This window comes from Doryrhamphus excisus, chromosome 16 (genome assembly GCF_030265055.1).
Source record: "Doryrhamphus excisus isolate RoL2022-K1 chromosome 16, RoL_Dexc_1.0, whole genome shotgun sequence".
Classification (NCBI taxonomy): Eukaryota; Metazoa; Chordata; class Actinopteri; order Syngnathiformes; family Syngnathidae; genus Doryrhamphus; species Doryrhamphus excisus.
In genome coordinates, this window is record NC_080481.1 from 15,914,672 (window position 1) to 15,929,532 (window position 14,861).

General features: G+C 39.9%; 1 protein-coding gene across 6 annotated transcripts in view; it reads left to right on the top strand.

The window, feature by feature from the left end:
* Positions 1-14,861, top strand: part of LOC131104448 (membrane-associated guanylate kinase, WW and PDZ domain-containing protein 1) — a 52,243-nt gene that overhangs the window by 17,414 nt on the left and 19,968 nt on the right. For 5 of the 6 annotated variants that reach the window (XM_058051630.1, XM_058051632.1, XM_058051633.1 and 2 more), the window contains exons 3-6: positions 3,241-3,357; positions 10,631-10,750; positions 12,636-12,809; positions 14,487-14,634. In XM_058051630.1, the coding sequence (XP_057907613.1) occupies positions 3,241-3,357; positions 10,631-10,750; positions 12,636-12,809; positions 14,487-14,634 (559 nt within the window). The remainder of the gene's footprint in view (positions 1-3,240; positions 3,358-10,630; positions 10,751-12,635; positions 12,810-14,486; positions 14,635-14,861) is intronic. The other variant, XM_058051631.1, reaches the window with a different exon arrangement.

A 14,861-nucleotide genomic window follows, 5' to 3' on the forward strand; every position in this document is an offset into this window, starting at 1 on the left:
TGGCTGCACGGTGACCGAGTGGTTAGCGCGCAGGCCTCACAGCTAGGAGACCTGAGTTCAATTCCACCTTCGGCCATGTCTGTGTGGGTTTTCTCCGGGTACTCCGCTTTCCTCCCACATTCCAAAAACATGCTAGGTTAATTGGCGACTCCAAATTGTCCATAGGTATGAATGTGAGTGTGAATGGTTGTTTGTCTATATGTGCCCTGTGATTGGCTGGCCACCAGTCCAGGGTGTACCCCTCCTCTTGCCCGAAGACAGCTGGGATAGGGTCCAGGATAAGCGGTAAATGGTGAAATGGCTGTACGGTGACCGAGTGGTTAACGCGCAGGCCTCACAGCTAGGAGACCTGAGTTCAATTCCACCCTCGGCCATCTCTGTGTGGGTTTTCTCCGGGTACTCCGGTTTCCTCCCACATTCCAAAAACATGCTAGGTTAATTGGCGACTCGAAAATGTCCATAGGTATGAATGTGAGTGTGAATGGTTGTTTGTCTATATGTGCCCTGTGATTGGCTGGCAACCAGTCCAGGGTGTCCCCCGCCTCTCGCCCAAAGACAGCTGGGATAGGCTCCAGCACCCCCGCGACCCTCGTGAGGATAAGCGGTAAATGGTGAAATGGCTGCACGGTGACCGAGTGGTTAACGCGCAGGCCTCACAGCTAGGAGACCTGAGTTCAATTCCACCCTCGGCCATCTCTGTGTGGGTTTTCTCCGGGTACTCCGGTTTCCTCCCACATTCCAAAAACATGCTAGGTTAATTGGCGACTCGAAAATGTCCATAGGTATGAATGTGAGTGTGAATGGTTGTTTGTCTATATGTGCCCTGTGATAGGCTGGCGACCATTCCAGGTTGTCCCTGCTGGGATAGGCTCCAGCACCCCCGCGACCCTCATGAGGATAAGCGGTAAATGGTGAAATGGCTGCACGGTGACCGAATGGTTAGTGCGCAGGCCTCACAGCTAGGAGACCTAAGTTCAATTCCAATTATTTGGCAGTGAATATGCTGCACAGGGGAAGGGTAGATGAGCATTTAACCCAGCTTCTTTACCCACAAATAATAACAATAACTTCAGCGGCTGTAATACATAATAGTTAGACATCTTTTATAGCGTTATTAGTATCATCCTTTTATGAGAAACTGATAATATATGCACAATGTTTTTAATGACTGTATATAGATAATGGAACCCATTATTGTTGAACTGAAATTCCTGCAAAATGAAGAAATATATGGACATTATATGTTATGACAGGGGCTCGTAAAGAGTGGTATAACACAGAGAATTTATGGCCCGGGAGCCAAATGTGAGTCTCAGACATTTTTTTTTAACGCACTTGTTTTTGCTGATATTTTCAAGTAAAACATGACAGAAATACAACATTATCATTCATTTTAATCCATCCATCCATTTTCAACCGCAGTGCGGGTGGCCAGAGCCGATGCCAGCTGTCCTTCCAATATTTTCCAGGTCAGACACCAAAACTTGATTATTACCAGATAATGCGGTGGCCTACCTGGGTTATTGAGAGGTCAAGAAGTAATCAAATAGTCGGCTACCTATAGTTATGCAGAGCCGACCCTTACGATGATGAAGATGGTATTAATAGTAAGAAGTATTTTATTTATTACAGGTTGGCTTCAGTTATTAAAAATAATACATCCGAGACTTATTCCATCCATCCATTTTCTGTACTGCTTATCCTCACAAGGGGGTGCTGGACCCTATCCCAGCTGTCTTCGGGCGAGAGGCGGGGTACACCCTGGACTGGTGGCCAGCCAATCACAGGGCACATATAGACAAACAACCATTCACACTCACATTCATACCTATGGACAATTTGGAGTGCTAGCATGTTTTTAGAAAGTGAGAGGAACCCCACGGACGCACGGGGAGAACATGCAAACTCCAGAGTCAAACCAGAGTCTCCTAGCTGTGTGGCCTGCACACTAACCACTCTTCCACCGTGCAGCCCCGGAGACATATTATATTATAAATGCAATGACAATAAAGAAAGTCTATCTATCTATCTATCTATCTATCTATCTATCTATCTATCTATCTATCTATCTATCTATCTATCTATCTATCTATCTATCTATCTATCTATCTATCTATCTATCTATCTATCTATCTATCTATCTATCTATCTATCTATCTATCTATCTATCTATCTATCTATCCATCTATCCATCTATCCATCAATCCATCAATCCATCAATCCATCAATCCATCAATCCATCAATCCATCAATCCATCAATCCATCAATCCATCCATCCATCCATCCATCCATCCATCTCTCCATCCATCCATCCATCCATCCATCCATCCATCCATCCATCTCTCCATCCATCTCTCCATCCATCCATCCATCCATCCATCCATCCATCATCTCTCCATCCATCCATCCATCCATCTATCCATCCATCCATCCAATCTAAATTGTTGAACTTGCATAAAAATACACATTTAGTTGTATTTAATGTTCAAAAAAATACATAGCTCTCACGGAAATACATTTAAAAATATGTGGCTCTCATGGCTCCCTTAGCAAAACAGATTCCCGACCTCTAGGAATAAGACACTAAATGCTTTAGATAAACAACAAACAAGCATATTTTGCTCCTTAATTTCTGCCATATCCAGCTGCAGTATGCAGATGACTTTCTACACGACTAAACTTCTTACCACTCTGACATTTCTTTTAATAGCCCAATGAATTCAGTCTGCCTCCTATGAGAGCAGACGGCTGGGTGGCAGCCTGCAGGGAAGCGTTGTCAGAGGTGGTCGTCTGTCAAGAGTGACAGGCCGGAGATGCGCTCAGTCCATCAATAACAGCAAGCAGCCTGTCAACAGAGCCTATAAAGCACTTGAGATGATATTAAGAGATCAGAGAGATGAAAGCGAGCCCAGGTGATTGCCGCTACTTCCCCTGGAGAAATCCTCGATTTTTAGTCCGATGCCGTTAACTTCAGGAGATTGTTTTTATGTACCAGGGAGTACGTGAAATGTAGTATGTGATCCTCGGGTGCAATGCAAGTTGATATAAATAAGCGGCATTAAAAGATTTCAATGAATTTCCATCTCATCTGTCTTCAGACTCGATGAGACGCAAACAAATCCTATCTTAAACACGCATGTCATCACTCTCGTTGTGCCTCCCGAGCTTATTCTTTACGTGTGTCCGTCTTGTCCTGCCTCCTCTCCATTCCATGCTTGTTTTCTTTGCCCTTCCCTCAGGTGCCACATTGTGCAAGGATCTTAGGTTGTATCTGAGTAAGTGCTTCACGCCCGGCTCAGTGGACAGCCAACTTCAGCAGGTCATCCGAGAGAACCTTTACCTCCGTGCTGTACCTTGTAAGTCCGCTTTTATGCTGCTAATCTTGCATTTGCATCTCTTAATGCACATTCGCTTTTGTTTTGTGTTTCTTTGTCAAGAGATTGAAATGTCTCAAAACAACTATGCTTCTTTTTTTTCCACCTGTGTGTTCCATAATGTGCCGTCTCTACTTGCTACCCTCTAAAATTTCCACCGGCAATGTGGTAATCATTGTGGTAATATTACCTTATTGTGGTAATATTTACTGTACACAAAAACAAGACACTGAAATATTTGTTTCTATTAAATAGACTGTATGAAACTGGATTATATTAAAAAAATATAAAAACACCAAACATATTTTACCAATGGTGGTTTTAAGGAACATGTAATTTGATTGTGGGGCAGTCCCACAACTAAATACAGTAAACCTCGGATATATCGGACTCGGATATATCGGAAATTCGCTCACAACGGACAGATAAAAAAGAACCGATTTTTCTGTAACGCATTTCCAATAAAAATTCATTGCATATATCGGATATTTTATAACGGATTTCACCTATTTCGGACAAAATCTCCAGTCCCGTTCCAATGCATTTCCATTACATTTCCCTGGCATATATCGGATGGCCGCATCGTGGCGCTCCGATTCGCCGAATCGTGACAGGCCGCTATACGACGTCATTTGCAGCGTTTGCAGCGTTGCCTGCGCGTCCAGGTACATTGGAAACATAGTCAAGGAAGTGCCTTTTTATAACGGATAAAATCCGATTTACGCATATACCGGATATAAATCCGATATATGCGTAAAACGGACATTTTCCGGTATACGCATATAACGGATTTCGCTTATATCGGACAAAACCAGTGGGAACAATTTAATCCGATATATCCGAGGTTTACTGTAAAAGCCACCATGACTTCAAAACGAGTTTTTTTTTCAAACTTGAAAACAATATTAAGTAATATATTGTATATGACATATATAGATTATTATTTACGCACATATTGACCACAATTAGTAAGTACATTTTGTGTGTGATTGCTAAGTTTTCAATATCATTTGACATTACGGCATCTTTGTTTACACACTTGCTAGCTTGCTAGCTTGCTAGCTTGTTTTTGTCCCACGATCGGGCTACAAGTGATTCACATTCAGTGGTCTGGTGCCACTTAACAATCTTGCTTTCTTGTTATTGTAATACTATTGGCTTGCCTTTAAAACACTATTTAAAAAAAAAACACTAGTCTTAAGCTGTTGTGAAGCTATCACAGGGTTCTCCAAAAGGTAGCTTGTATGCTAGCAGTAGCTCATGTACCTGATGTTGAGTAGTTCACCAAAGAATATATGTTTCTCCTTTTTGTATTTTTAAAATTTGTAATTTACAATTTAATGTTTACACTTTAAAAAAAAAACTTTGCCCATCATTCACAATCATTTTCTGTGCATTGTAGCACTAGAAAACTAGTTAATATGAGCTAGCTAACAATGGACTTCATGGGAAATACGTATTTTGACGCTATAACCCTAACAAAAAAAAACTCCAAGTCTTCGATTTACATACCTGACTTGTAATGACTAACATGAAAAACAATTTTTATCTGGCTGACTAACATGACGCCTAGCTTAGCGCTCCTCTTGCAAAGACTCACACGTCTTGTGCTGGAAGACACAGCCATCCCAATGAGAGCGGTCATCATAAGTGTTGTCGCTGTTGTTGTTGTTGTTGTTGTTGACAGAACTAGCATAAGTATGTGTATCAGTGCACCTAGAAAACAAGTTTTGGTAATGATAGATATTGCAACTATTGTTTTTTTAGAGGGCTTCATAGTCAAAATAGGTGTATCCCAATGACGTGCATTGTTAGCTAGATCACATTAACTCATTTTCTTGTGTTATAATGCACAGAAAAGGGAAAGAAATGTGCAGTTCGCCTTTTAACGGCTTTTGCGATCAGCAACTTTTAGATTTATTAAATTATTAAATTTATAAAATTTGTAGATTTATTAAGCACATCCATACATACAAAAGCAGTTTCAAATACATTTTCAGTCATATTGTTATGAATGGCTATACATATAGTACATACATACAGTAAACCTCGGATATATCGGATTCAATTGTTCCCACTGGTTTTGTCCGATATAAGCGAAATCCGTTATATGCGTTTACCGGAAAATGTCTGTTTTATGCATATAGCGGATTTATATCCGGTATATGCATAAATCGTATTTTATCCGTTATAAAAAGGCACTTCCTTGACTATGTTTCCAATGTACCTGGACGCGTAGGCAACGCTGCAAATGACGTCATATAGCGGCCTGTCACGATTCGGCGAATCGGAGCGCCACGATGCGGCCATCCGATATATGCGAGGGAAATTTAATGGAAATGCATTGGAACGGGACTGGAGATTTTGTCCGAAATAGGCGAAATCCGTTATAAAAAATCCGATATATGCAATGAATTTTTATTGGAAATGCATTACAGAAAAATCGGTTCTTTTTTTATCTGTCCGTTGTGAGCGAATTTCCGATATATCCGAGTCCGATATATCCGAGGTTTACTGTATATACAAAAGGGCGGGATATAATGCTTAGTCAGGTTCAGGAGCAACCAGTTTTTCTCAGTTTTCAATTAGAAATAGTCCTCTAAAAACAAAGCCTCAATATCCTATCTAGTAATTGTACATACTGACTGGTAAATATGTCATTTTTTGTGTCAACAAAAACCAAAACTAAATTCAAATAATGCCAAAACAGTCTTGTTTTTTCGTTACACTTGGTTTATTCCCATTTCTGGACAGGGCCCCCCGAGACAGAGGTTATGCATGCAGTTTAATTTTCATGCTCATAAATGAAATCATGTACAATGGCAGCCAAAGGCAGCTAGTTGTAGTACATCTGTTGCTATCTTAATCCCCTCTAATGTATGACATCACTGAGGACGGCCAGGGGATATAGCAGACTGGTTGGGTTTTATCTGTTTGTTTGTTTTTTCTCATTTAGCTTGCCAAACTGCACCTGTTTTTTTTTCTCTCCTGTTTAGGTGGACAAGAAAGATCAGCTAGTGCCTTAGTTGTCTTAACCTTTCTGTGACAGTACGGAGTATTTGCTAATCCTCCGCGCTACGACAGGAACTAGGTCATGTGTAGCAAGTCAGCCACACAATGCATCATCTTCTTCGTCATGCACTATGTACACACAGCTATTTTACAACACATTAGAAAAGACGGCATAAAGGCGCCCCAGCTGGGCCCACCTCCCCATGCTGACCCTTCACCTCAGAATGCTTTCCTTTAGTGACGAGGCAGGCTCAGCCCCCGAGTGTGTAATCCTCTGATCTGTTGAGATGACACTGTAAGATTCTGTTGTTGTCATGCTGATAACACGCACACATGCTCATCTGATCCCGGGACAGCTTGGGAACTATCAGAGTGCTCATAAGGAAGTAGAATTTGCTTTGTTTTTTTTTTTCTTGACGACGCTGCTGGGCGTGATGCACTGACGAGGATTCATCACTGAATAAATGTGGCCCCCTTCAGGACCTTATGTATGTTCCTCCAGTTTTGTTTTTAATATACTCACTAGTGTTTTAAAACAGAAGCGTCTTCAAAGGATCTGTTTTTTTTTTTAAACTGGTTTTGTACCTTTTGTGCTATTTAGAGAGCATCTCATTTTCCTGAAAGCTTGTCATGAGACAATGTTTTGTGATGTCAAAGCTGCCATCGTTACAAAGCCTCTGTGGACCGGAGACGGCTGTGCGTAAAAATGGAAATGAATGAAGCAAAGGCATGGTACACGATCAATAATCCAGAAGCGGAATGAAATTAAAAGCAAATGTCTAAGGATGGAGCCGTGTGTGCTCATATTGATGGCTGCTCGGTGACAGGGTACAACAAAAAGCTTTCTTTTTATTTGAACCTTATTGGTTTATTTCCTTCACATGACTTTGTCTTGTGCTTCTCAGACCTTGTATAACCCTCACAGTAGCGTTTTTTTTTTTTTTTTTTACATGTGCCCTCGGCTGATTCAGAAGCAAAGTCATCGTTTCAAGGCCTTCAGCGTCTCCCTCTTCCCATAAAAGACTTCTCTAATTGCAGCCAGAGATAAGAATCATCATCATTTAGTTATTTTGGTATGCTGGCTGTGTCGTGAGAGAGAGAGAGAGCGAGCGAGAGAACGAGCGAGTGTCTGTGGCCTTTTCAACATCATTAGCAGTTTGTGTGCCGTGATCTTGACAGACAGCTTTGTCTGGATGTTGATACGGATGTTTGTTTAATTACCTCCTCAATCTCTATCCGACTCCGGTCCCGGGGGGTGGGGGGGTTCTGTGGGTTGAGATGAGACCCCCCTACAGGGTCAGTGAAGGGACGAGGAAGATGTCAATAATCCATTCTGCGAAACCCTTGCCACACACCTTGGGCACTGACATGTCATCTATATCTCTTAGGAGGCCGCGTAGATAATGATTACCAACATGGCGCCGTATCAGCTGGCGACATTCTGTTTGGCCGGAGGGGAGGAGCAGAATTACTCACATGTCAAATGTCATCATGGGAGCTGATGTCGGGTCTTAAAGCAGAAGGACAGAAACCTCAGATTTCCTAAATTATTTAAACGACGACGGCACACGTGGATGTTATTTTTCACGGGCAGAAAACAACCTTGCTGCACTGTGCGGATAACAAGCTAAAAGATAAGTTAGAACGTCAACATTATAATTACTGTAGCTACATTATCAGCAGGTGGATCAGACGGTGTTAATAAGCCTGAAGGAGAGAGACAGATTGAGATTGCTTTGTGTTGCGTCTCTTTTCCTTCCCCCAATAACTCCCTTCCTGATTTCTGACTTCTCCTTGAGCGGGACCTCTGTTCCACATCCTGAATGAAATGCGGCATGAAAATGTCTCTTTTTCTCTCTGTAGCAAAGGTGTCAAACCCGTTTTCATTTTTCATAGATACAGTATGGGCTGCACGGTGGAAAAGTGGTTAGTGTGCAGGCCACACAGCTTGAAAACCCGGGTTCGATTCCCTGCTCTGGCATCTCTGTGTGGAGTTTGCACATTCCAAAAACATGCTAGGTTAATTGGCGACTCCAAATTGTCCATAGGTATGAATGTGAGTGTGAATGGTTGTTTGTCTATATGTGCCCTGTGATTGGCTGTACCCCGCCTCTCACCCAAAGACAGCTGGGATAGGCTCCAGCGTACCCGTGACCCTAGTGAGGATAAGTGGTATAGAAAATGGATGGATGGATGGATACAGTATGAACAGTATTAGAGCTGTCTAGCCATGAAAATATTTAATTGTGATCAATCATATTTTTTGTCCATAGTTAACTCGTAATTAATCACAGATAGAAGTTTTTATCTTTAATAATATTTCATATGAAGAGTGGTAATATTACTTATTTAATAAGTAAGGATGTAAATCTCTTTGTGCTACATGTTTTGATATGCAACTCCCGATAACAACATAAAATATATGTTATATAAGTATATATATATATGTGTGTGTGTGTGTGTGTGTGTGTGTGTGTATGTATATGTATATTATATATATGTATATATACATACATACATACACACATATATATATTTTATATATATATAGACATATATATGTATACATGTATGTATATATGTAATGTATATTATATATGTGTATGTGTATATATGTATATATATGTATGTGTATGTGTATATATGTATATATATGTATGTGTATGTGTGTATATATATATATATATATATATATATATATATATATATATATATATATATATATATATATATATATATATATATATATACATACATACATACATTAAAAAACAGTTTTTGCATGTTTAATGCAAGCGCCGTTTTGACCCACACGGTCCTTGAATGCATCTTCGGTGTCCCACGCTGTACAGATATGTATATATTAGCCTGATGCTGTGTTTAATGTAACTGTCAGATGGAGATGGAGGCGTGGGTGCGCCAGACTGCGCTGCTCACGAAAATTAAAACGTGCACTGGCCACACCCCATTGGTGCAGGGCAGGTGCGCTAATGGAAATTAGAGCCCATTATTCCCAAGTTTTCGCTGGCCACATAAAAACATTTGGTGGGCCACATCTGGCCCCAGGCCTTGAGTTTGATACATGTGCTCTATAGGGATATTCTATCAATGTACCAATGTACTCATAGTGATTAAAACATGGTTGGAAATGACCAGAATTTTTTACCATATAATTATGGTCCATAAAAATCCTGAAAAATACAGTCTGGAGACAGATTAGGGACTTTATGTGCAACAGTTCTTGCTAGCATATAAAAATAGCATACTTAGTACAGTAAGTGAAGGTCAGATTGATGATGATCACTAATGTCCGTGTGTCTTTTTGTGTTCACCGAGCAATTTGTGTGTATGTGTTGCTAAGTTCATTTCCTGCATGTGTCATTGCCATCCATGCTCCAGGGACTCGGGTACATTCATCATTTTTATAGGCTACCTGGGTGTGACTGGGGGCGCCGGCAGCCCAGTTCTAACATCATGTGGTACCCACTAGGAGAACAAGGCAGGGTGATTTTGTCTTTGGAGACTTTTTTTTTTTTTTTTTTAGCAGATTTGTGATTATATTGTCAAGAAATGTGGTGAAATTGTTATTCATTTTTTTTGGGGGGGGGTCCCAGTGAACCTGTAATGATGTGGTGCCGCCGTTGTTTCCTTGCTCTTTTGCAGGCCAAGGTCAATGTGAATCAATTATAATGACAGATCATTGTTCATCCCAGTACTCCATCTTTGCAATGGCAATAGAAAGACTTTCATAGTATGCCTCATTAATATTTCATTTAATTCGTATTGATCTGCCCATAATAAAACAGCCTTGGTAAAACGCTTGCTTCATCGTGCTACCTTGCTTTTCACTCGGTAGTGCAATAAATTAGGTCCCCTATGATTACTTTTCTGATCAAAGATCAGTCAGTTCATGCAGACTGGACTAACTGTAGCAACAAAAGCAATTTGTTTCTATATTTAATTTAGTGGATTCACGTATGTAACCTATACACTCCATTTGCCGGCTGTGAGCGTTAGCCTTCGTGGGTAACAAATATTGTCATCCTGACTATTTATAGCTTGCTGAATTGCTTTTTTTTGTTTAAACACAGAGCTCTGAAACTAATGGTGATTTATGACCCCCCGATAAAAGCAAACAGCCTTGATTAATTGACATATCATCCACTTAAGAGCTTACAGCGTCTCTAGCCTTGTTGCTTTGATGTACGACTCCATATTACCAAGTGGTTTTTCCTTTTCCCAGGTACAACCAGACAGCCCAGAGTCGGAGAAATATCTGGAACAGATTATAACTTTGTCTCCATTGAGGAGTTTTTTTCTCTGGAGGAGTCAGGAGCACTGTTGGAGAGTGGGAAGTTTAAAGGTACTTAACTTATTTTTAATTAATCGCTGTGAAACACAGCATGTTTTTAATAGGTAGTCTAATCTTATGTACAGTTGCACACAAAATGATTCTGATTTCTCAAAATGAAAATTCTCTCGTGCTCTAAACTTGCAGCAGTAAGTTGAACTAAACATGGAAATGGAAGGGATTGTATAGTTTATTTTTATTTATAGAGTCAGGTTTATATCCCAGCTGGAACATTCCTGTGTGGCGTTTGCATGCAGGTTTTCTCCGAGAAATCCAGCTTCTTCTCACATTCCAAAAATATGAATATTAGGTTAATCGGAAACTCTAAATTGTGCATAGGTGTGAATGTCAGCATACATGGTAGTTTGTTTATTTTGCTCTGTGATTGACCTGGTGACCTGGTTGTTCCCCGCCTGTCGCCCCAAAGTCAAAGTCCAGCTTACCTGTGACCCTAGTGAGGACAAGCGGTACAGAAAATGAATGAATTAATAATTTTCAGTGCCACAAATCATTCTACAGCAACGTGAAATTGCCATGACAGAATGTAGTATTTTATTAATTGTTTTACATTCGTATATATTTTTAAATACAAATAATCAAATAAAAGGGTATACATATATAAAATGGTGAAATGGTATAACCTGTGTTACTGAACAATTACTGACACATAGTGGCCAATGTAGAATACAGTGCTACATTCACAATTAAGAGTGCTTTTTGTGCCTTATATTTGTATTTTAGTTAATTTAGTGACTTATTTTAGCCATTTTTATGCTTGAAAATAAATGCTATATTTAAAAACTGACCAAAATACTGACCAAAAGACTCTTTAATGCCAGAAAATATAGATAATTATATTGTATATGTACAGTAGTCTCTTGTTTTTGTGTGGTTAATGTGACCTACTTTCTTAGGTAGTTTATACAAAATCTGTTCACGGCTTTCTAAATGCAATTTTTAACATTATTAGAACCTTCTAGACATGAATTAACCCCCTATAGTCACTTTTACACTCATATTACTCAATATAGTAGACATAATAAGCGTAACTAAGTCATAAATAACACTTGTGATTACGTGTGTTGCTATAAATGTGTTCCCCTTGGGAGCAGAGTGAGTGGCGGACAGGAAATGTGACGTTAAGACTTCAGTTTTAACAATAGTCCGTGTTTATATTAGTCTTTATTTGGAATTATTTTGCCTTCAATTTGTATTTTTGTTCATTTAGCCATTTTTATGCTCGAAAATGCTTAATTTAGCAAATGTTACATTAGCTTAATTATGCATGTTTTGACTAATAACAGGCCCTATTTCTCACAAAACAGCACAACTTATTAATTCAGCTATTTTTGAACAACCGTAATAGCGTGAAGCTGTGAAATTTGAACCGCAAAATAGCGAGGAACAACTATATATAAGAATATATGATCGACTTTAACAAAATAATGCTAAGCTAGGCTAATCTGCACTAGCTTTACACAGTATTTAGCATATACTGCACCATGAGAAAGCAAAAAAATGCTACATTATTATTATTTTTTCCAGTTACAACCGAGATTACACTAGATATTACATATAAGAGAAACATTTAGCTTAAAAGGAATCTACTATCAATACACAGGTCCCATTTCTAGTTAGCGTCAGAATGCTATGTCTGATTAAAATGGCTGCACGCATTAGCATCCATAATTTATGAGAGTTTAATGGGAGTCCTCCTTACCTGCCTCACATGTTGCATTACCAGACTTATTACTACAAGGAGTTTTTCTTTCTGAGCCGAAACACTGTATAAGCTTTGCTAGTGAATATCTGCTAATTCAGTTTCCTGTCCTTGGAGAACATTATTTTCAATGCACGCACATGACGCCCAATCACATCTCATCTTTCTCCGTCTCAGGGAATTACTACGGCACGCCTCGGCCCGTTCACATCAGCCCGGAGAGCCCCCCCATCACCTACCAGGAACACCGCAACCTGCTCAGAAACTTCCGCACGCGTAGCAAGTCCCTCAACAACCTGGAGAAGTCTGCGGTGGAAGTGGAGAATGGCGAGGACGACCTGGGATTCTCAGGTGAGTAGCATCCTGTCTGCTCTCAATGATATGGTAATGGTAATGGTAATGGTAATGGTTTTATTTCATTTGAACATGCATCAGATTACAATTGAATGCATCACATAATCAGTTCCCAGTTCCACATGTCCAAAAGGAGTAAAAAGAAGCAAAGCTTATTAAATCCTACCCCTCCATCTGGTACTTTTACAATCAGTAACTGTTACATTTGTTCACTTCCTGCTTTCCATAATACAGTTTAAGTTGTTTTTTTCTTTCAATAATGCACCTCGTACCGAAGTACTCTTCATCCTTGTATTTTGCAAACATTATATTTATATATATTTTATATATATTTTATATATATATATATATATATATATATATATATATATATATATATATATATATATATATATATATATATATATATATATATATATATATATATATATATATATATATATATATATATATATATATATATATATATATATATATATATATATATATATATATATATATATATATATATATATATATATATATATATATATATAGGTCGAGTGGTTAGCGCGCAGACCTCACAGCTAGGAGACCAGGGTTCAATTCCACCCTCGGCCATCTCTGTGTGGAGTTTGCATGTTCTCCCCGTGCATGCGTGGGTTTTCTCCGGGTACTCCGGTTTCCTCCCACATTCCAAAAACATGCTAGGTTAATTGGCGACTCCAAATTGTCCATAGGTATGAATGTGAGTGTGAATGGTTGTTTGTCTATATGTGCCCTGTGATTGGCTGGCGACCAGTCCAGGGTGTACCCCGCCTCACGCCCAAAGACAGCTGGGATAGGCTCCAGCATCCCCCGCGACCCTCGTGAGGAAAAGCGGTAGAAAATGAATGAATGAATGAATATATATATATATATATATATATTATTTATATTTTAGAAATAAGGAGTTAGTATGTTCTCTGTAGGCGGCATTATGAATTATCCTTACTGACCTTTTTTTGCAGTACATTTAGCGAGTGAAGATTGCTTTTATAGTTATTAGCCCATATTTCCACACAATAAGTAAGATATGGTAGAACCAGAGAACAATAAAGAGTGTGGAATGAATTAATCATTAGTATGCTCTTCTAAACTAGAGCTGCAACAATTTATCAAATTATCAATGGTTAATCAATTAACCCAATTAATCGACAACTATTTTGGTAATCTATTCTTTTTTTTATGCCGCTTATCCTCACTTGGGGTCGCGGGTATGCCGGAGCCTCAATGTCCCAAAAGCTGTCTTCATGTGTGATAGAGTTCTAAAAAGTCACCCCCTCGGCTTCTGCTGAGTCATCATCTTGAATTATACTGTGTAAGATGGTGGGTGGGTTAGTGTTGACCTGCATCCAACATCTCTCCCATCCACCTTGGAGCTCACGATTAAAGGACATCTTCAAGGATAATTAGGCCAAAAAAAAAAAAAAAAAATCCATGCTATTCAGTGTGTGCTACACATGCACAGTCACACACCCTTTCTCCTGAGAGGGTGGGGTGGGGGGGGGACAAAAGCAACAGAAATGCTGACCTCAGCTCTACCGCAGACATGCTAGCATCAGGTTATTACTGTCCTTTTCAGTACGGGCTGCATCTGTTTAAACGACATGTCACCTTTTTTTTCTCCTCATTTTCAACACATCTTCCTTACAGGAGGACATCGCTCGCCCAGTTGGCGGCGGGCGTCGAGCGTCCTGGAAAATGGAATCATCTGCAATATGGGCGGAGCCAGAGGGAGAGGGGTGTTGCCGGATCACTGGGAGCAGGCGTTCAGCGATCCTGGAGAGTGTCACTACAAAGAGTGAGTACTTGGATTTGACTTGGAAATGTAGCACTGCTTATCCTGATGAGGGGGTGCTGGAGCCTATCCCAGCTGTCTTCGGGGCGAGAGGCGGGGTACACCCTGGACTGGTCGCCAGCCAATCACAGGGCACATATAGACAATGTGGAGTGGCCAATTAACCTAACATGCGTACCAGAGGAAAACCCACGCAGAGGGAGAACATCCACACAGAGGTGCCCGAGGGT